Below are 23,437 nucleotides of genomic sequence, written 5' to 3'. Positions count from 1 at the left end.
TTTGGTATTGACCTGATCAAATTCACCACAACTGCAGTAATCATTTTGGTCACAGATCACGGTACCAAAATTAGAAAATGATCAAATTTTCAACCATTTTGGACAATTTTTGAGATTTTGTTCGTCTTTTGCATTGAGGCCCGCCACTGTGCGGGTGCGATGGTGGTATCTCTCGATCTGCGTTTCCCATGGCATCATATCTCCCGATTTGGTCGATTGTGAATGGGAGGCAATGCCAAAAGCAGAAAACCGTACACATGTTGTAAAGGTACCAATAACAATTTCGAGCCCATCACGGAGCATGGCAGCGTACCCCTCTGGCCCCCGAATCTGCCTCTACCCACAATGTCGCGAGTGACGAGCGTTCGGAATCGATGCCAACAGTTAGGCTGTCAAGTGTTAATCAAATTTACGAACTTTTGGTCTCGTGGAGGCAAAACTGTGGGAAAGGGAGACGTGATGATCGCAGGTGGTGGAACTTGTTGCTGAATATTTCGGTACGGAATCAGGTGAAGGGAAGGAATTACACCAGGCAACAATGTATAACGCACTTTGATAATTTGCAATGGGTTAAATAGATTTTGGCAGGCAGATTTGTTTTTTAAGTGAAGAAATAGTAGAAATCAATTCATACCCTTAATCTTCAAATATCTACCGTATGATGACCCAGATAGCCGTAGCGGTAAACGCGCAGCTATTCAGCAAGACCAAGCTCGGGTCATGGGTTCGAATCCCCCCAGTCGAGGATCTTTTCGGGTTGGAAATTTGCTCTACATCCCAGGGCATACCTTCGTACCTGCCACACGATATACGCATGCAAAAATGGTCATTGGCATAGTAAGCTCTCAGTTAATAACTGTGGAAGTGCTCATAAGAACAGCTGAGAAACAGGCTCTGGTCCCAATGGGGATGTAACGCCAGAAAGAAGAAGATGTAATACAAGAAGTTAAATTTTGTCGACTAGTGTTATTTCAAAAGTCTATTCTGGAATTTCACAGAATCTCCAAAGCAAAAATGCGCTGTCCACTTCCCTTGCTAAGCAAAAATTGTGTCTCGTCTCTGATAGACTTGTTGGTGGTTATTTATGTGGCTTCTCGATCTCAAACAGCCAAAGCGTTGTATAAATTATGAGATTTGCACCGTCACAATACGATGTGTAATCCGTACGCCGGTACAAGCGTCTTATGGCTAGATTTAGGTTGTTGCTAAATCTTGACCCTCTCCAACACATGTGTGCCATATTCTGGTCGATCGTGTCGCTGGAGTGGAAATGGATTTTGAGGTCACCGAAGACTGTCTGCCAGCAGCGTGAACTTCCTCAATTGCCAGCACAGTCATACCGGTTCGAAGCAGAAATAGCAGTGGTCACTCATCAGATAAATGTACATTAGGCGCCACTAATTGATTTAATTTATAGCTGGCGGGGACAGGGAGAGATGTTCGATTTCCGTCCTCTGGGGACAGCCGCAACCAACGCCTAAGAGCCATTTGCCCATCTCAGCCTGGCCGTGAAGCTCTATGGCTCAATTACAACTAGATCACTTTCTATTGCTCACGCGAAACCTGAATTTGCACGACCCTCCCTAGCACTGGAGAATTGATGGCACTGGAAGCGTTATATTTCACTCTTGGTGGCACCCGGCACGAGAATCTAGTTTACGCAATCTGCTTGGAGCCAAGGTGACATCTTCAGACTCTCGTTACACGGCGGCGAGCGATGGATTTATCTCAACGACACTTTGCATCTTCCCTGCCGGGGCCATTAGACGAAGAGAAACTGTGTCACTTGCAGTCGCGCATTGATTTCCAATTACCCATGCAAATGTATGTCTTCATTTCCTTTTAGGGTCTGCGGTATTGATGTTACTACAAGCATGTTTTAGGAACGCTTGACATGCAAATTGGATCCGACAGATGCATCATATTCATAGCGATTGGAGATGATTCGTTATGCTTCGGGATGCGACAATGTATCAATTTTTCTCTCGATGAGATTTATTCCTCACAACTAGAGATATCCACAAGAGTTATGAGAATTTTTCCCCAATAAACTTTTTGTAATATATATACGATACAATTTTAACGTATCTTATCCGTTAACCTTTTAAATCCTTCAGTGGTGGAGAGAAGCTTGGTTCATATAGAAACTAGTAGCTAATCAGCTAGATCATACTGAGGGTTAAGGTTCAAAAAGCTTTGGTCACAATCTTGGTGTCCTCCTGACAGTCAACCACTTGGTGTCGCTCACTCACATCCTGTTTAGGCGTGTTTAAACATCGACACGTCCTGTGGATGCTGAGGTCAGTTCATCAAATCGGATTGTAGGATACTTTCTGGTTCGCTGCTACTTTAATGACTCAAAGTTGGTGTTTCTTCACGAACGATTCATTCATTCATTTATTGGTGTTACATTGTAATTACAATAAAACCGCGTCAACAATTCCACGCCATACAACTTGATTTGCAGCTGCCTCCCTCCATCCTCGGCTGCGGCTCATACTCACCAGATCTTGCAGCACCAGGTCCCACCGTGCCCGCTGTGCTCCTCGCCTTCTCGTACCTGCCGGATCGGACGCGAACACTATCTTTGCAGGGTTGTTGTCCGGCATTCTTACAACATGGCCCGCCCAGCGTATCCTTCCAGCTTTAGCTACACGATACTGGGTTCGCTGTAGAGTTGAGCGAGCTCGTGGTTCATCCTTCGTCGCCACACGACGTTCTCCTGCACGCCGCCGAAGAACGTCCTAAGCACCCGACATTCGAAGACTCCGAGTGCTTGCAGGTCCTCCTCGAGCATCGTCCACGTTTCATGCCCGTAGAGGACCACCGGTCTTATCAGCGTTTTGTACATGGTACATTTGGTGCGGGGACGAGTTTTTTTGGCCGCAGGTACTTCTGGAGCCCATAGCAGGCACGACTTCCACAGATGATGCGTCGCCGTATTTCACGGCTAAAATTATTGTCCGCCGTCAGCAAGGATCCAAGGTATATGAATTCATCAACCACCGTCAATCGTAACGCAGGTTCGAATTTTGTTGCTTTGCGTTTCAGGTGGGTGTACATTTCTGCCACCGTTTCAAATGTTCTTCCGATTATATTCATGTCATCAGCAAAGCAAACAAATTGACTAGACCTTGCGAAAATCGTGCCTCGCTTTTAAACCCGGCTCTCCGAATGACACCCTCTAGCGCAATATTGAACAACGGGCACGAAAGTCCATCACCTTGTATTAGCCCCTGGCGAGACTCGAACGAACTGGAGTGTTCGCCTGAAATCTTTGCGCAGTTCTGCGTCGCTCTAATCAATCTTGTAAGGTTCCCGGGAAAGCTGTTCTCATCCATGATTCTCCATAGCTCGATGCGGTCGATACTGTCGTATGCCGCTTTAAAGTCAATGAACAGGTGATGCGTAGGGACCTGATATTTCCGGCATTTTTGGAGGATTTGCCGTACTGTAACGATCTGGTCCGTCGTAGAGCGGCCGTTCACGAAACCTGTTTGATAACTTCCCACGGACTCATTTGCTATTGGTGATAGACGACGGAAGATGATCTGGGATAATACTATGTAGGCGGCATTTAGAATAGTGACCGCTCGATAGTTCTCACATTCTAGCTTGTCGCTCTTTTTGTACATAGGGCATATAAACCTTTGTTTCCACTCCTCCAGTAGCTGTTCTGTCTCCCAGATTCTGACTATCAGCCGATGCAGACAAGCGACCATCTTCTCCGGGCCCATCTTAATAAGTTCCGCTCCGATAACATCCTTCCCAGCTGCCTTGTTATTCTTGAGCTGGTGAACGGCATCCTTAACTTCCCTCAAAATGGGAGCTGGTTGGTTGCTATTGTCCAACATTTCGACGAAGTTATTTCTTCCGCTGCCTTGAGCCTCCGTGCCTGTGCTCTCAGTGCCATTCAAGTGTTCGTCGTAGTGCTACTTCCGCCGTTCGATCAACTCGCGTCCGTTCATCAAAATGTTCCCGTCTTTATCCCTGCACATTTCAGTTCGCGACACGAAGCCTCGGCGGGATGCGTTGAGTTTTTTATAGAACTTTCGCGTTTCTTGGGTGGTGCAACTTCTCGATCGATACTATTCTGATCTATACTATTGTGAAGTTATCCCACTCCAACGGAGGGTATTCTGACTAAAGAGTTTCTTTTGAATCATTGTTATCGTTTAGCGTTGACTTTGTTTCCAGTGTAGGCATCTTATACGGTCCGACGACACTAGCCTGTCATACGATACTACTCGGCATAGTCCCCGGCGGTGCTTCATTCTATTAATGTCACTTTACCCAAATTTACGGACCAGGGGAAGGTCAGTCGTGGCAGCACAATTTGGGAAAAACGCCGACAGTAGGTAGGCGCTTATGGTGAAATGATCTTGCCGATGACCATTTAAATGTTGCTAAAAGTGTCAATCTTAAAGCTAGACATTGCCATCTACAACACCTTGTCGTGTACAGCAGCTCGACTCCAAAATTGGGTAGTGAAGCTCACAATACTTTATCGAGCACACCGGCGATCATTGAAAAACACGTTTCGTACAGACCCAAACACGCCGTACTCTGGCCCCAATTCAGCCCGGGCCAGGCACTGCACCAATAAATGATTAAAATCTAAGCCCTAGTCGCAATACCGGCATTACGCCGTATCGGCCCTGAACCTTGGCCTATGAGTTGGTCGAGTGTGTCCGATCCTCAGTCAGTCGAGTAAGAATTTTCTGATCTCGGGGATCAGGATTGGCTCGCCATTCTTTTGTTATGTTCTTGATTCTACGCAGGAAACCCTCTAGGTTTTTTAACCACTCAGCGATCCATACGCTTGGAGACATTTGCTTCACCCAGCTGGTAGCGTTACAGTATGGAACGTTGGGTCCTGTTGAACACGACAACCCTGGTTTTCCAGTTTATCAGCAGTTTCATTGCCTGGAATACTCGCGTGACCGGGAACCCAGACAAAGATTATGTTCGTATTTCTATCAAACACAGATAACTAATCCGTCCCTGCTCAATGGCGGAGAGACATCTTGCGGAGTCAGAGAAGGCAAGCCTGAACATCATTAGCGAGCTTACAAACCTGCAACAGGGTGTAGGCCTCAGGTGACCGGGTAGCCGGCCGCAGTGTTTTACGGCACTTCCAAACACACCATTACCGACCTCGTCAAGAACCAACAAGCTATCAGTGAAGCTATCCTTCACACTCAAATCGACCTTCAGAGCCGACTCATCCAAGGCCATTCGCCACGATCGAGGCTTTGTGCACAAAGTGGGTAAGTCAGTATCCATTAGCCTTTGCCACCAGGATGATGCCCTTTGAACCAAGGGCCCTCCGTCAGGCCTTGGTCGCCAGGTTCTCAGTCACCACGTGAAGCAATGGCAACTTACCGCACCCACTAGCACTAAAACCACTGAAGATTTATACGCGCCCGAGCAAATCCTGTAGGTCTCATTGTCGAGTGCCGAAATCGATCCGACGATTCTGGATGGCGGTTTCCGCTTGGTCTGTTGCGTTGCTCATCAACCTGGGGCATTGTATCATTGTGCCGATGATGCGCAAGTTAGAAGACATCTCTTACGGGTCCAACGATCACCTATGTCAGGCTCAATCCTTGAAATGGTATAAGCAATTACATCCAGGTTTTGCTTCCGTGTTCAGCATATCTAGTTCATCCTGAGTCTTACTTATTACTGTCAGGACAACTCTTCAAAGCCGATGATCTCTGCGCCCTTAGGTTCAGTAATAGGATCCCTTAGTATATTTTGTTCCCAGCTGGCGGTTTTGAACTCGTTGTTCACATCTTCCGTGACCACGGCACAGTATAAATGCTCTCTTCGCTTTAGCTTTGATGATTTCTCGGTCAACAACAGCACCTCTCGAATAGCGTCCACTGTCTTCCAAATTGCATTTTCGATTCGATTCTCGCTTTCCAAGCATTTCATAATTCCATTCAAGGCAACCCGTTTCAAGAGATAACTGATACCGATGGTTTGTTTAGCGCTGAATAGCTTTTCTATTGCTTCGCTATCTCGTTCTTCCTGCTAACGCTTCTTTGTCCGGAAGACCAACTCTATATATTCAGTACTTATTATATCTTGCCTCATCCGATCTCGTGCGGTGTTGCAGAATTCACCTTGACATTACGTCCCCACTGGGATACAGCTTGCTTCTCAGCTAAGTATTCAATGAGCACTTCCACAGTTATTAGCTGAAAGCTATCTTCAGGGCAGGCAATCGTTACCGTCAAATGGGAATAGTCGTCGACGAAACTAAAAAAGAATCTTAATCGTCACTCAACCAGCGTTGGATGACGATTTGCTGCAGTGGTCCGCCACAAAGGCTCGGCGTCATGACGAACAAATAAGCCTCCTTTATTATGATCGAATCTTCGTTCGGGAGTTCTGAGCCAACTAAAAATATGAACCGTGGCGTTGATAGATTATGAACCTTTTTTGAAAAAATAAAACAAAACAACAAAACGTGTCCGGAATTGAACAAACGATCTCTGAATCGTCAACGTCACGCGCTTACCAACAGAGCTATTGTTGAAGCTTGAGGAGTACGGGTTAAATTGCCAATACAAGCAACTCTGGGATGGCATTCGCCGTTTTGTGCATAGCAAACGAAGATACAATAAACGCCTCCTTTGTTTGAGAAAGGGGAGCGAACGTAATGAAGACAAAGTTGTTCGTTGACGATTTTGGATTGACGTTCGTCGTGCATTCTTTCGTTGATGACGAGACGACAACCTGCCAGAGTTATTATTCTGGATGACGATGTCTTTTTTTTATTTCGTCATCGCACTGTGACGAATCTGACGATTGCCTGCCCTGGCTGTCTTTGCTAACGTTGCACATTTTCGCATTCTTATATCGTAGGGCTGGTACGATGATACTCTATACGATCCTGGAACGACCAGGAATCGAATCTTGACATATTCAGTATGGTTTTGGTTTGTAGCCCCGGACGTTACTAGTCTAAGGAATCGCCAATTTCTTTGATTCGGAGTCGCTGAACCTTGTGCTGCTACCGATGGCAGAACGGATTTGCATCCAACCATCTTCAAGAGTGACGACACCAAACTGCTCTTCCGTTGATAAGGCCTCCTGCAACTAATACGCGTATTCTTGAGCTAATTCTGCGTCTCGGAGCTGCTCAATGTTCAGCCGCTGTGTTCGGCTTTGACGCGAATCGTCGTCTCAAGGTGTACGTAGAACGTCTCCTTCTCGTAGTGCTTTCGGGTGAACAGTGCACGTGTACGACCTGCTGTCCTCATCTTGCACATTCTTGCTTTGATCAGCTGCCACCCGATAAAGCGTTGTTGCATCTTGGCTAACACTATGAGGTCGGTTCTCCGCTCATTAGTGGTGCCATAGCTTTGTTAGAAGGTAGCTCACTTTCCCATACCTTCTGTCCTGTACAACAAAGTTCCTGCAGTGCTACGATGTCAATGTTATGGGGATGTAGTTCGTCGTATGTTAACCTGTCGCAACCTGCGGAAACGAGTGACTTGCAGTTCCATGTTCCAAGTTTCCAATCGTAATTCTTATTTTGTCGTGTAGGTGTTTGCCAATGGCTACGTGTCGTATTTCCTTCTATGTTGTTCGCAATATTAGCAATATTAATATAGACTTATTGGGCAGTCGGAGTGCCATCGCGACAGCTCTGTTCACAACTAGACGGTTGTGTTGAGGTGGCTACCACCTTAGGCTTAGCTATGTGCGATACGGCATTTCTCACTCTAACGAACGAATTCGACAATGCCCGCCTCTCGATCAAGTCGGTATCCGGAGCACTACAGTAACCAGGTTGTACTACGGATTAAGAGCATCGCTTATCCTGTGAAAACATGATTTAGGGACTTGTGAAAACTAAAGCTATGTTGGACAAAGTTTAAGCTTGAGCCTCGGCTTAGACTTGATAAATTCCGTTCAAACACTTCAGTAGATCCACATGAACCGGATTATTGCCATATGGTTGATTTAGAAATCTCTGCTACTCTTCTAAATAGAAAGTATTTCCCATTCAATTTCATTGAATGCATCGACATAGCTTAAATTAATCAAATTAGGTAGAATTTTATAGAATTCAAACATTATCATTTTATTTACACGATTCTATAAAATGAGTTTACTAATCTTTTAGGCATAGCCAAATACATAAGCTCAAATTTCTTTACTCTTCCTTTATTTTGTCGCATCCTGTATGTTCAACCAAATGAGTCAAATAAGTCAAAACTCATTCAAAACGTTGACGCTTCTAGTTCATCAAACGGAGCATAATGGCGCTTTCCATTCATTAAATACTCGACATATATCTATTAGACAAAAGTGGCACCCTCCACACGTGACGGTATTCGAAAACTTCCGTTCCAGTTTCTGAAATTAGCCCATAGCCGACTCGCGACAAACCCATTCATTTCACTTTTGATGAAGGTGACTTAACTTCGCCGTCGTAGCACGTGCCACCTCCGCATGTATGGGATGGGCTCGCACCTTAGGTTCGCAATTTTTTCAAGCGGTTCTGGTACAGTCATCCCGACCAGAAGGAAGGAACAAGATTATAACAGAATGTGTTCCGCTGATATGATTTCTTATATCACCAGTTGTGTCAACATTCAAAGTAGTTCAAATAACAAACAAAATCTATAAAATTGCACAAATAAAACGAAAATGTAACAAATCTTATTATAATTATATCAAAATTATAACTAAATTATTACAGAATGTGTTTCAAGGATGTTACAAAATTATAAAATTATTGCAAAATAGTAGTCCCGGTAATTTCATCTTGTCATCTTGTCATCATTTCGTCTTGTAATCAAGCTGTTGAAATAACGCACTAGTAACGTCCCATACAAAATGACAGTTCCGTTCGCTTTTATTTTTCTCATTTTTCCGACCTTCCCGGTAAATATCCTGAACTTTTTATACCCGCAAACACGTCGGAGCACTCTTCAGGAAAATAACTATGAATGAATTTTCGGAATTTTGAAACCCGTTCTCAAGCCAATTCGTGACATATAAACTCCATTTTATTTTCATTTGTATAGATTATGTTACTGTCCATAACTTTGGACGTTTTCTACAACAAACTTAAGTTGTTTACTAATAAATGTTGTTGTCAATGTGTTTAAAAACATAACAAGATTTTACTAACTTCTGTTAAAATATTGTTATGTGTTTCTGGTCGGGATGATATCCCTAGTTGTTGTTGTTGGAACTGATCTCATACAAAATGCGAATAGAGGTGGCGGCGAAGGCGGCGCTTCACTTGCCGCGACGCGTCACCACGGAAAATTGGCATGCTGCGCGCCATGGCAACACTTTACCCTAGGTGTGCAGGGGTAAATGCTCCAACTGTCATCAGCGCTTTACGGTGCAGAGATACGTTAATGAAACCAAGTATGTAAATTAATTCTGCTAGAAATAGTTACGCTCAATTGTAAAACTTTGGTGTTTGTCTATATTCATTCTTTCGGGCTGTCTGTCAAACGTACTTTTTGTACGAATAATGTGCAGTGCACCAACAGTTGAAATTGTTTTGAGCCCATTTGCAGTTTCGTAGTCAATGCCTCCGATTTGTATGTCTAGTTGTGTGTTCAGCGGAAAAGCAGAAATGTCAAATGCCACAATTTATTTGTGTCAAATGGGTATGTGATTTTAATTTGCTGATGCATTGTTTGCAATTCAGGTTATGCTGATTGCTGGCAAAATGCAATCCACTGTAATTCTATAGGTTTGCAGTGTTTCGGTGGCTGCAAGTCAAGTGAGACTGAGTCACGTTACTTTGTCTGGAGACTTGTGAGCGATTGTGTGAGGGACGAAAATTGTTGTCTTGAATGGCTTGAAGCGCTTTGTGAATGATTAAGGTGTTATGTCGGCTATCTGCGAGTAGTAGGCCGTTAATAAACACCTTGGATCTATAAATAGCAGCCCATTGGAGAACGAGTACATTAAGCCATAGACAGTTAACCAGGTTGCTATGATGGACAGCAAAATAAAGTAATAACCTGAATTTCACTACTTTAGAATGGCCCATAAGTTAACCGATACTGCTGAAAAATAGGTTACGCGATCAGTAAGATCATACATCGCTCCGAAGACGTGTAAAATCCGTTCAACTGCAATTCGCAACATGGGCGACATGCTGGTCTCTGGAAACCTACATATGTCGTCCAACCGTTGGGATACGCTCCCGGCTTCATTCCCGAGCGAATAAATTTTGTGATTTATGGCACAGACGAGCATTCAATCTTTTTCCCCACGGGATGCATCACCTTCAACTCAGCAGGTATTGAGTTGGTACGGGATTTGGTGAGATTCACTTCGATTTGTAGTGGCTAAATTTTGGCAGATTGCCTTTATATGAGGCCCTTAAAAACGATAGGGTTTGAATTGATCTCTAATTTAGTTCAGATGTCAAATCATTGAAGCCAATTCCGAAAAAAAAACTTGTTAACCCTCCTATACCCAACCCCGCCTTTAGACGGGGTACACTTTGGAATTTTGTGTATTTTTTCATAGCTCGTAAATTAAAATGATTTTATTTTTGACTTAAACCTTGACTCATAACACGCATGTAAGAAAAGTTTTTTTATGATTTTTGAAACTTATTTGTATTACACCGCTCTTCTAAGGCACTGTCCATTCATTAAGTAAGATAATTTTCGTGGGGTAGTCCCCCTACCCCATTACGCGCCATCCATAAATTACGTAATGCTCTAGGGGGAGGGGAGAGAAGGCTCAAGCGTTACGGATCATACAAATAACTGAATTTTTTCATACAAAAAGCGTTAAGGACGGGGGGAGGGGGTCATTTTTTTTTTATTTAAGCATTACGTAGTAGGGGGAGATCCCACAGTGCCGGACAACACCCAATACCGGACAAAGTCGGAACATTGAGATATCATGGTCCAATCAAGATGGTGTATTAGTAGAAAAGAAAGCATCCTTGAAATATGCAAGCCCTTTTAAAAAAGTAGAAAAGTTTGAAAATCTTTAAAAAAATTGACGTATCTACCTAATTTTGAGCCTATTTAGTAAATATTTTCAATATGAAAAAATACTTTGGATCCCGCAAGCATGATCGAACATAATCCTTATTTGATAGTATGAATGTATTTTGTACCATAATTGAACTAAATATGGACAAATTACAATTTTGGTTAAGCATCTCCTGTCCCTCAGTTTCGGACAGCTTGATGTTTTATATGATATCTTTGTAATTATTGCATCAGTGTCTCAGAATACTTTCATTTTTAAAATTAAGAAGAATGAACATTCAGAACAACATCGTAAAATGTGCTATTTTTCATCATATATGAAAGAGGTTTTTGATAGGCATTTTGCAAACTAAGAAAAACTCAAATTATTCTTGTAAATGTTGCAAATGCATTGAATTGGTAATTATAAACTATTCCTAAAGTGTACACATTCAATGACGTTCAAATTTACAGAATTCGAGGCATTTCCAGATCGTGTCCGGTATTGGGTGCCACCTTCCGAAATCGATCAATTTGGTACTAAAATTCATCATCAAAATGCAGTTTCAAAATTCATATTTAAATTTTTAAATTTATTTTTGTACGCTATAAAATGATAATATTTATCATAAACTAGTGGTCCTGGCAAACTTCGTCTTGCCATCAAGTAGGCTGTTGAAAAACGCTTTTGATCGTCCCATATAAAATGACAGTTTCGTTCGCGCTCGTTTTTTCAACTTTCCCGGTGAATATCCTGAGATTTTTATACACACAAACACGTCGGTACCCTTGACGAACAACACTGAGAAAGAATCATTCAAATCCGTTGACCCGTTCGTTAGCCATTTCGTGACATACAAACACCATTCCATTTTTATTTATATAAATGGGTTACACGAGCCTATAAAATCAATATTATTCGAATTATGAATTTAATGGCTTAAGTGTCCGGTACTGGGGGATCTCCCCCTACATGGACGCTGCCTTGTAAGATTTTTTGTTTCAAAATCAATCATAATGGATCATTGAAGGTAGTTTTTGTCAGTGCTCACCGCATCAAAACAAAGGCGGCACTGTGTATGAGATTTATCATTGTGACGGCATTACTGTTCTGTCAAACACACAAAGCTATCTATGCTTCCCATAGTGGCCGTTTCGGTATGACGTGTAAGAAATCTAAGCCCCCTTCCCCTAAACCCTGACGTAATTAATGGATGCCCCTCAATACAAATAACTTGACACCGCTGCTTTTTTGCGATAATTTTTCTGACTGGCAGTCTGATAAATGGTTCACGAAACAATTATTCGCTCTAACGCTTCGATCCTAATTTGGATCTTCATCGGGGGATAAAGAATTATTCGTTACTGTCCAAAAACTTTAAGCCTGTACTGTTGGTTGTGCATGTTGGAAAGTCATCATGATAATCTAATACTACACGTTTAACGCCTACACTCTACTCACACAAATTCTCTCGATCTTGCTGTGTCTAGTGGATCTACATGCATGTTCGAAAGACAAAAAGTCGGCAGACAGAAAGGTAATTTCTCAAAGAGTATTTTTTTTTCACAAATCTATCTCACTGTTGATGCCACTTAGTCTTCAAGTCCATCCTTATCATCCGTCGCACGTTTCTGGTAACTTGCCGTTGACAACAGTCAACATCCTCTGCTAGGATGATTCACAAAGGATCATCCCAGCCGTTGGCGCGTTACCCGTGGCCAACTCCGGTCGGGTCGGCGTGAGCTGTATTCGGATGAAAGCACGTTGAAGCAAAAGGCAGCGATGCGATAACACTGGAAGTTGCGGTGAGGTCCTCTGCAAAAATCACAGATATACTTCTTGAACGGTTCGGTTGTAACGACGCAAATATTGTAAGTATCTGTTCACGGTGCGAAAGGCTCCGGACTCGAGGAAGAACAATGCAAACTGGATTGGAAAGCATTCTCACAGTTCTCCAACATTTGGGAACTCACTTTAACGAACGACATTGTTTGCGAATACTGAGGTATTCCACCTTTCCATTGGGTTGCTTCCCTAGCCATCCCGGTAGCGTTATCCACAGCGGACATCACGATGTGAAAGAGAAACAGGTTGGTTCTGGCTCTCTACATGGCGGATACATACATAGAGTAAACGTCGCAACTCCTTGGACATTCGCTGAACATCTAACAGATTGCAGATGTGTGTCTCTATGATGATGCGCTTATTCTCATAGCGATCGGTGAGGATAGTTCATACTTACCGGTAGTGTCCCTCCTAGTGCCATCAAGTCCTGGAACTTTACATACTGCACACTTTATTACACTACATCATTATCACTATTACACTTTGCTGTTGGATAGTTTCAACTCCACTCGGGTTACAATATCGCGGCGGATAAAACACAACTAATTTGCTACGCGTACAACTCGCCTATTTAAAGCACCTCGCACGCATTCTAGGAAGCGTATGGAAGCTTTTAGAAGCGTCGCGATGCGCGTGCTGCTATGGTCACTGCCACTTTTGCAGACTTCAAAGCATTCTCACTGAGTATTGCGGAGCTCACATTTTGTGCAGCGCATTTGCAATGATCTCCCAACTTACGCGGTTAAACGCATTTATCATGTCTACTATGGCACATAACCAACCGGCTCTTCTCTTCTACTTGGATGCCTTCTTTACGCTCTCAACGACTGCCCGGACTGTGTTTACCATTGAGATTCCTCTTCGGAAGTGACTTTTTTGAAAACCACTCTCGCTTCCCGTACACTGTGTTGAGAGTGATCGCAGGCGTATAAGAAGCTTGATCTCTCGATAGTTTTTCGGGAAGGGAGCTGCACTAATTTCTGAGCCTACTATTTATCTGGGAAACAACCAGCCTCGCTCAGAGGCAGCTGCCACGTAGATCGGCAATGGACCGATGCACGGGTTCACTTTTTGACGTCTGAGCGGTGCCTTGTTATTTACGTGACCATGGCAACGAGTGAATTCGGCACCGCTCAAACGTCAGATTAGTGAACTCGTGCATTAGTCCATAGTCGAGTTCCACCAGTAAGGTGAACGGCGACCGTTACATGGTTTCCCAGCTCTTGGCATGGTTGCATCGCACACACGAGTTAGTGCTGCCATTAACTGGTCTGCACTGAGGTTCAAAGTGATGTGTTCAAGTCTAAGCGCTTCGACGAATACGTCCTTCTTGAAGTCCACCGTTTTACACCTTCATACGTCTGTCTGACTTTCGCAATATACTGGCTGAAACCTTCCTTCGATGCGGTACCGAATAATCTGGTGGTCGCTGCCGGTGCACTCTTCGCACACTCTCCAGTTCATGTGTCATGCTAGCCCTGGGTTGCAGAAAATGAGGTCGATGATGGACTATCTGCCTTCGCGACAACATGTGCTGATGGTACCATCGTTGGCTAGATGAACTTCTAGCTTTGCTAATACTTCTAATAGACTGTATTCTGATGCGTTGATAAGGCGACTTCCCCACTCGATCGCTCAAGCATTGAAGTCGCCGGCTACGACGAATGGTCTACGATCGGTAAGCTCTTCCGTTAATTTATCTAGTTAGGCCATCGCGGAGGTGAGTACCAACTACAGACGTACACATCATCAACTTTGTACATTACGAAGCCTTCTTTTGCGCATTCCACCACTTCCTGAAAAAGGTATCTTCCCACCGTTCAAATTACCACTGTTTTACTTGTATCTGCTACCCAATTCCCATCTCTAGGTGGGATTCGGTATGGCTCAGAGATGATAGCTACGTCATACTTCATTTCCGCTACGGACTGCCACAGCAAATGCTGAGCAACCTCACAGTGGTTCAAGTTTATTTGCGCTATCTCCACTGTGACGTGTTTGCAGACGCTTGTTTAAAGGCCGGACATCTTGCGCCTCCTGTGTCGTGCTTGTTGTCCTCGTTCTTGGCACAGATCAGTCATTTTGGTGTTTTCTGGCAGTGTTGCGCCTTACGGCCTTCTTATCCATACCTTCTACACAGTTTGCTTCTGTATGGCCCATTGCAGAAGCGTGCAATATGACTAAACCCGAGACACTTAGAGCACGCTACCAGCTGATAACGTTCAGACACACTAATTGGACAAACCGACCTGCCTACTTTGATCTTGCCGGTTTTGAGGGCCTTTTTTACTGCGTCAGCAGGCAGCCTAACCGAGGTTACTTGAATCCCACTGGGGTCTTTTCTCATGCGAATTGTCATCGGAACCTTACCCAATGGCTTCTTCGGCTAGCTCTTGATAGAAAGAGTTGACTACTTTCTTTACTCGAGGTTCATCTCACCATTCAGGGTACGTTTGACTTTTTGCACGTCTTCTCCTAGCTCTTTGAGATCTGGATTTGACCGCATAGCATGCAAAGCCTCCATGTACGAATCGTCACTTGCTTTAAGGGTGAGCGCTTCGCCCTTGTTCCGCACCTTAATGGACACACGATTTTCGGATGGGTTCCTTTTACTCTTCTTTTTTTTCTTTCCGACTACTTGCCACGGAGTTTGGCTGTTTTTCTTAGTAGCTTCCTCGGTTGTTGGATATACCCCAGTACCGGGGGTGTCCTTGTGATTTTTTGAGTCACCTGGTCTAACATCTTCTGGTGACGCTCTTGCCCTCTTCGGCGTGAAGAAGGGCGTTGTTTGCGGCAACTAACATTTTTGTTCGACAAGGCGACTTCTCTCGTTATATAGTACAGGTCAGACTCGATTATCATTTTTATGCATAATTTTGAGATAATTTAGTATTGAGATATACAATATGAATGGTTTAGCAGTTTTGGACGTAGGTAAGAAAAGGGGGGTTTTTGTGTATGCCGGCCAACAATTTATTTTTCTTCTCAAGACCCCTTATATTCCTAGAAATAATTTCTGGCTACGCCACTGCATCATATAAATTAAACAACGAAAATGATAATAGTTAACTTCTTTTATCGCAGATTTTAATTTTTCTTTTAGTAATTCAATTATCCGGATGATTCGATTATCCGCAGTGAAAAATAAATCGATAGGTACTCCGGATAATCGAGTCCGACCTGTACAAGTTTCCACTTTTCGTGATGCTGACGTTTGCATTTTTTCTAACACGGACTTGGTCACCTTGTTGTTGTTGTTTGAGAGGGACTTTAACCCGAAGGTAATTCGTCCCTTGCGATGACTTGGTCACCGCTATCGTCTACCGCCGTACTTAGTCGCCTTTCATGATCCCATGGTTATCTATACCAGCAGGGAGGCTATGCTAGGTTTGACCGATCCCTTATGAATATAGTGTTCTGAGCCGGATCGGTGCAGGTCGGGAATGGTCATCCTAGCCTAGTACTTATCACTTAAGATGGACGGGTTCTGAACGCATCGAGAGGCCTGCCAAGGTTTTAACAGGACGGAGGCAGTCGCGCCATGAGCCTACCTGCCGTTTCAAGTTGGTGTCACCCTTCCTTACTCGGTTAGTAGAATGACACGACTGTCAGCCCAATATCGCTGTCTAATCCAAAATCCTTGCCTTGTCATATTTGAACACCGTGGGCAGTGTGTGTGTGTGTGTGTGATACAATCCACGTCCCACTGGCCGGCAGTGCTTTTATGGAAGAAAATTGTATGCATGTATTTAATGATACCCTTCGATATCTTTATATCTGCAGACAATTTTAGCCCAGGAGATGAAAGGTGATAGCTCTACTGAAATTCCAACGACCCATTTCAAGAATGGCAGTAAATACACACACATTCTGAGGTCATTTTTATTTACAGTAAGCCCCGCATAAAAACATCCAGATATCAAATGGATATATGCAATGTTTTTACACTTCCCGAATCGAAAATTATATTTTCGACCCTGGCACGTATTTAGTTTGAATTGGTAATAAGTGAGTAAAGTAAACAATAATAAAGAACGATTTTACCAGGATGTGAAGCAGTTTTTCTCCGTCGCCGCACTGGGGTTTCCGTAAAATACTATACACTTTTTTACTGCACTCCACGCGTAACACGTTCGATCCTGACCGCATCACCCGCCCCGCAGGATCAAGCGTCGCAGTCAAAGGATCACACACTACTCATATTTGAACACCGTGGGCAGTATACCAAAATCAGGATTTTACTGGCCTTCACCCTGATGTCCCGGTTGGCACTCCAGGGGGCTAAGTTTCTTTGGAAGCGGTACAAGAAGTAATACCCTAAGGTGTTTCCAGGGAGAATAGGGTCTGAGGCCTAAGGTAGTGTCTGTGTTTTTTGTACACCACATGCAGAACATGGGCTGGTTTTAGTGGATTGTCGGTGTTGTGGCAGCTCATATTCCCTTATTTATGTTCTGATATGGTCTAGTAAAATACAAGATCTTATCAGAGGTCCTCACAGAAATGTTCTCGGATGCCTTCACAAAAGTTTTCCACAGATTTCACCCAAAACTTTCGGAACCTAAGGTAAAAACCATAAATAAAACGTAGACATTCAAACTATTTGAAATTTTACAATACTTATTTAAGTGATTAAACCTCAACAAAATGTTTCGTCTTCCGCATGTATGCGTGGAGTATCACAAGTACACTCATCAGAAGATCAATAAACAAAAAAAACCTGTCATTATTCAAACACATATCCAACCCATCAGTCATAAATGCTTTTATTGCCGCATCCAACGAATTGCAGCGCACACCCATCTCGCTTAGTGCACTGTGCGCAGTGCATTGCGGCAAGTGAAATTTACGACAATGCTAATTATTTCCATTTCCCTCTGCTTTCCCGCCAGGCAACGAGAAAGGTGTCAAAACGTGGATATTTATTCGTGGCACCCGACTGGGACTTCAGCAACCCGCTCTACAGAACAAAGGTAAGTCAGTGTCGAGAGGAGTCCGGGGGTCGTGGGGGAGGGGCTCTATTTTCTGCCAGAGCAGCGCAGGCTTAATTTGCATTTTGTGCAGTTTCACATTTATGCCACCCTCTGCGGTTTACAGCGACCGAGGTGGACAGTTTTCATTTCTTTCGCTTCTCGCAATAACGACTGGTGGAGGCACCTACTTTTAGCACTGCGCTATGAACTCGCGTCGCCTCTTGGCGGTCTGGGCCCAGAACCGGATTCGACGATGACGGATTTGCTCCAGGGAGCCAATTGCAAGTTCGACTCTGCCATTCGAAGCTCCCCGGACAGTCAGATTTGATAGCGACGGCTCAAGTCGGGCTGAGGCGAAAGGATTTATGACCTTACCGCGTTTGTTTGTTTACCACTTTCAGCTGTTTAGCCCCTGGAGGGGACTTGAGGTGCAAATTGAATCATTAGCAGAAATGCACCGGGCGCACTGATTTATTCATACCGAGATGAATTCTATTGTGGCAGGGAGCTTTCTACGGGAGATTATTTTAGAGTGATAATCTCTAGGCAATAACTTATAAGTGATGGCGGGAAAAGGTCCTATCTAGATAAAGCCGAAGAAATTGGGCCGAATAATAAAATTTATGCTCGACAATAGATATTAGTGCCAAGGGGGTCGGCATTATATAATTGAAAAGAAGAAAGATCCATGCATATAAATGTAGATACTAAAGTCATGAAATTTTCTAGCTGTTATTCGGTGTCAATTAAGGTGAAACAGTTTGGAATCAACTTCTTAAATTGCACTAAAACTTCAAAGGCACAAATCTAGCGAAAAAGGTATCCAACAACCGTGCCCTTTTTATTGTAGCAGAAAGCTTAAAATAAGAAGATCAGAAACATTTTCCAACTATTTCTCTAGTTTTGTGCCTTTGAAAACGTGAGTAGGGGCACAAGTGGGCCATTGCGCCGGCCATCTTTGGATTTCGAGATGTTTCACCTTAAGAAATGACAAGACCTGGAGGGAGAAACCGATACAAAATTTATGTACGTCATAGTGAGCCGAGATTCTGCTGTCACGAACTGTCACTGTGAGTCCAGATCTTAGAGAATGGACAAACTTAATAAAAGCGCGTAATGGATCATTTTTTTTTGCATTTCGACACAGTTGACAACAATCGGTTGAAAATCCATTTTTGCACACCCAAAAGCAATGCTACGATAGCAACTTATAATTTGATCGAATATAAAGTATTGAAACACGCATCTTTTTACTGTTTCTCAATCAAAATTAAAATTAAATGCACATAAAACTATGGCCCTTTTTCCAAGTTTGTCCAGAAAGATCCAAGGTACACAATAAAAGAAAAGTAGCGATTCTTCCCAAGCCTGCCTTGATTGTCGTTGGTGAGCGGGAGTTATCTTGCAGTTTGTAAAAGTGTTGACTCATATTTCGTGTGTAGTATCTGTGCCTCCCTCCCAGAACAAGACCATTTGAAGCGGTTGAAGTGCAATAGAATGGCAAATATATTAAATATTCTTTTAGTATCGACAAAGAAGTCTCACTTGATTCTGGTATAGTTGAGAATCGAGGCATTCCTCGCTTTTCCTCTCTCCCGAAGAATTAAACACACTTTTATGGCCTGATAATTCCAAAAAAGTTGATATTTTCATAACATTCAAGGAGCTCTAACGGTCGATTGATGATAAAGTTGTATTTCTGCAAGCCAAATCTTCGAACTGTACCGTCGAATACAACGTTCTACAGTTTATCCGAAAGTGATTTTACTTGCTACATTGAGCATGAGCATAGATGACCGTACAATTCGTAGTCGCTACTCCGTGTATGACCAGAGCAACCGAAGTTGTACAGAGATTTACTGAATGGAGCTTGGTATTAGCTTACCATTCACGATGTGCACAAATCGAGAGTTCAAAATTTAAAAGTCAATGACAACACCGGCCACGTCCTTACGGTCATCGGAGAATGTAAGTTAGACAGTCATTGTTACTAGAGGCCGAAGAATCTTCTGCATATCCACAATTGACATGGGGAGGATATTGGGTTGGTGAGATAAGGTAAAGATTTGGGAGTCACCTTCAGTTGGTGATGATATATTCATGCCAAACCGTTTTCGCGATATTATTCGATAAACGCATTGTACGCCGAACCAGTTTTCATCGCTTGCCGTCACAAGATCAAGCGATACGATCAAAATATCAAATACAACTCACGCGATATGTGATCCGCGAGACCATTATAACACTATTCTCGAAAGGGCTTCAACTTGCTACAAATCGGAAAAATCAATTAAACAAACAAATTTTACATCTCGCATAGAACTGTATCTGAATAGTATTGAAATAATTACAACCCAAATTAAGCTATCTCAATTTTGTTCTGAATTGGAATGGTGGTTAGGGCCAATCTATCAAGAAAGAAACTCAAAAACGAACGTAAAAGATTGAGTTCGTACTAAATTCTCAAAATAGTAAAATTCAACTGATTCTCAAAGCTTTCGTGCAACATACCTATTCATCTATTTGCAAACTTATAAAAAAACTCTAAATTCATATGAGTTGAACAATAATGTTGAGTTTACTGTAACACATGACAAAGAAACAATCATGGCCATAAAGTAAGCTTCTGCGTACCTGCGCAGGAATTTGGATGAAGTTGACTCCGTAGACTAAGGTACCCAGCGGATTTCGATGACAAACAAATTGTTACGAGTTGCTAAGGAACACCCCTCAGATCAATGGCGGCGAAGTTGGCTCGTCATCTGACGCCACTTGGATCCAGGGCTTACGTACCACCGCACGGCATTGCCGAGGAAATTCTGCGACGAGCATGGGCAAGGATGACCGCTTCGTTGTTGCACTCCTTGATTGACCAGAACAATAGAAGTTGCACAGAGATTTATTGAATAGGGCTTGGGATTAGCTACCCATTATCAATGTGCACAAATCAAAAATTCAAAGTTTAACGGTGCCGGCCACGTCCTCACAGTCATCGGGGATGTTAGTTAGAATGTTAGTTAGACAACCATTATATACCAAATATAGCTCTGCATCTCCACAGTTGTCATGGAAAGAATATTAGGTTAGTGGGATAAGGTGGGATCCATGACAAAATCATGCCTAACCGGATTTGCATTGCATGCCAAACGAGTGTGCTGTCGGTCCAATCGCTCTCCCCCGCAGGAGCAAGCGACGCAACTGATGGACCTGATCGATCACGCCGCTTTTCTCCGCATTGTGCGAACCGGACTCGATTCTCACCTTATTGCATCGCTCTTCCCCTCAATGGCAAACGACACAATCGATGCACCTAACACTACTCTTGCCAAGGAAATTCTCCGACGAGATAAAAAAATCACTTATCTTTGATTGAAATCCGGTCGTACGAAATATAACTGAAGAAGTGTGTGCTTTGGGACTCCTTCTACAAAAACTTGTAGCTTTGATGGACTTACGACGGCTTTGGCGACGTCGATTAATTTCGTACGAAGAGCAAGTGAATTTCAGCTCCTCCGGTGGTGCATTGTTTTCAAGGAGGGAATCTGCTACCATACCCCTGGGAGGAAAATTCAGGTAGTGTGGAGTTGTCGCACCACCTACGACTCATTAAAACCAACCTATGCTCTGAAAACACAGACATTACCCAAGGCCTCAAGCCTTTTTTATTTTCTTAGCAATGGGAGAATAATCTGCTCAACAGACGCCGTGTGGGGTTGGGGACCATTTACTACATGCAAGCAGTAAACAGAACTACACCCCCGACCCACTAAAGCATTCCCATTGCCGCCAAACCCTTCGTCTCTCCGGGACCACCAAGAAGGCATTGCTTCGGAGAGGGACTATTGCACATCGCAACCTCCAGGTTAGCTGCGTAGCCATGCAGCAAAGAACATCGATGACACGCTTAGGGGGGTCCACCAAGGTAGCATGCTGGTGCTTTGCCAGCTTCCCAGGTGGTCCTTACCTCCCATTGTCCGTTGAAGGCGGGCAGGGTCGACCACAACAAACGCGCCCAGCTGCACCGCAAGTATCAAGAACTGATACTGCGGACTTCGCAATTTGACCTACTGAAGGCTCAGGCCCTATCAGCTAGCACCAGCAGGGATTGCTGATGAAGGGGCCTCCACCTGCCCCGAACAACCAGAGGCTCGTATCCAACCCAGTAGGCCGGCGCCACGACAGCAACGCTACCAGGATGTTCTCCCCGTGGCCACTTAATCGCTGTAAGGGTCGATTTCGATCGTAGGGCACCGGTATGACCTACGTAGCCGACTTCGAACCCTTGGACCACCTGTTGTTTAGCGTCTGCACTAGCCATCCTCGAGTCCACTCGCCACCTCCTTTGTAGTTCCAAGACGATGTGGGTGATAGCCGATGAAACGGCATTCCCGCCAAACTCGTCTTCACAAATCCTCTGAACCAGATTGTCCGGAGTCGTGTCCCCACCGCATGTGGCAAACATGCGGTCACGCAATGTGCGGAAACGCGGGCACACGAACAAAACGTGTTTCCTCATCCCTTCTGGTATTACTTGGAGAGAAGTCAGTGCATACAGCACTTTAACACATGTAGCCAAATTAGTCCCTGCAAACCGCTTCTTCTAATCGACTTACACATTTTTACAGGGGACCAGACTCAACAGGGCTAATCCTCTGCAGTCGACTCTTGGTCGACGCGCCATAGGCACTGCAATTCCAGCACAATCTGAGTGACCGTTTACATTCAGTACTTGGCATCCGCACACATTCTCTAGATAATATTGTCCGGGGATGTGTCCCTCCGTATGTAGCAAGCATTCGATCTTTCACAACAAAGAAACGCGGGCCCACGATGTTATAAAAAAGGACACGGTCACCTTCTTCAGTCATTTAGCTGCACAGACTGTAATTTAACACTAGACAACGGACAAGCATGCTCCAATGGAACAGCCGAGAAATATTTCTGGCGAGAAGTTTCAACGGGAATCGAACCCACACCCCATGCGCTTATTTGCTTGACGACTTATTTCCGCGTTCTAAGCCCCTTTTAACAGGTTGGTCCTCCATACCTAAGTATGGGTAGCGCCACGCTTGCCAGGAGCCGGCATTTGCTAGCAATTACGGAAGAACTGTTAGACATCATCTTCGAAAGCACTTGTATAGCCGTAGATGCCCTTTTACAGGTATATTCAACGTGGCTAATAAAGCTTGTCATTGATCATTACCTCAAGATGCCTAAGGGATCGCTTGGACTCAATGTGGTGGAACTTACTGGCTGCTGACTGTAAAACACACGAAGAGGTTTACCGTATATATGCCACTTGATCCACAATACGACTCCAGTTCACGTTTTAAATCCAGCCTGAACATTGAAAAACGCCTGAGCGCTTTTTGTATGATAATTGCAAAAACCAAGTGTAGCAAAGCCTTCAACCACGGTCAGCCGAACTATGACAGGTGTGAGTATGCTTTGAGACGCTTTAGTACAAAATTTGGTGTTTTCTACCAGACGGAATAGCGAGAATGTTGTGTTATTCCTTTCCCGTAATCTGGCAATCAGGCACAAGAATCAGCAAGCTGCCAATCTGTCGCGCTCATCTGCTGCCTTTTCGAATTAGTCAAACGAATGGTGAACTGCCGTTTCACTCCATCACCAGCTAC

General features: G+C 43.8%; 1 protein-coding gene across 5 annotated transcripts in view; it reads left to right on the top strand.

The window, feature by feature from the left end:
- The window catches only part of LOC5570937 (protein outspread), a 656,156-nt gene that overhangs the window by 334,270 nt on the left and 298,449 nt on the right, over nt 1-23,437 (top strand). For all 5 annotated transcript variants that reach the window (XM_021844551.1, XM_021844546.1, XM_021844549.1 and 2 more), the window contains exon 2: nt 17,718-17,798. In XM_021844551.1, coding sequence (XP_021700243.1) covers nt 17,718-17,798 — 81 coding nt within the window. The remainder of the gene's footprint in view (nt 1-17,717; nt 17,799-23,437) is intronic.

The sequence above is a fragment of the Aedes aegypti genome, chromosome 2, assembly GCF_002204515.2.
Source record: "Aedes aegypti strain LVP_AGWG chromosome 2, AaegL5.0 Primary Assembly, whole genome shotgun sequence".
Classification (NCBI taxonomy): Eukaryota; Metazoa; Arthropoda; class Insecta; order Diptera; family Culicidae; genus Aedes; species Aedes aegypti.
The sequence above is the reverse complement of the archived record's forward strand: the minus strand, read 5'-3'. Positions and strand labels throughout refer to the sequence as shown.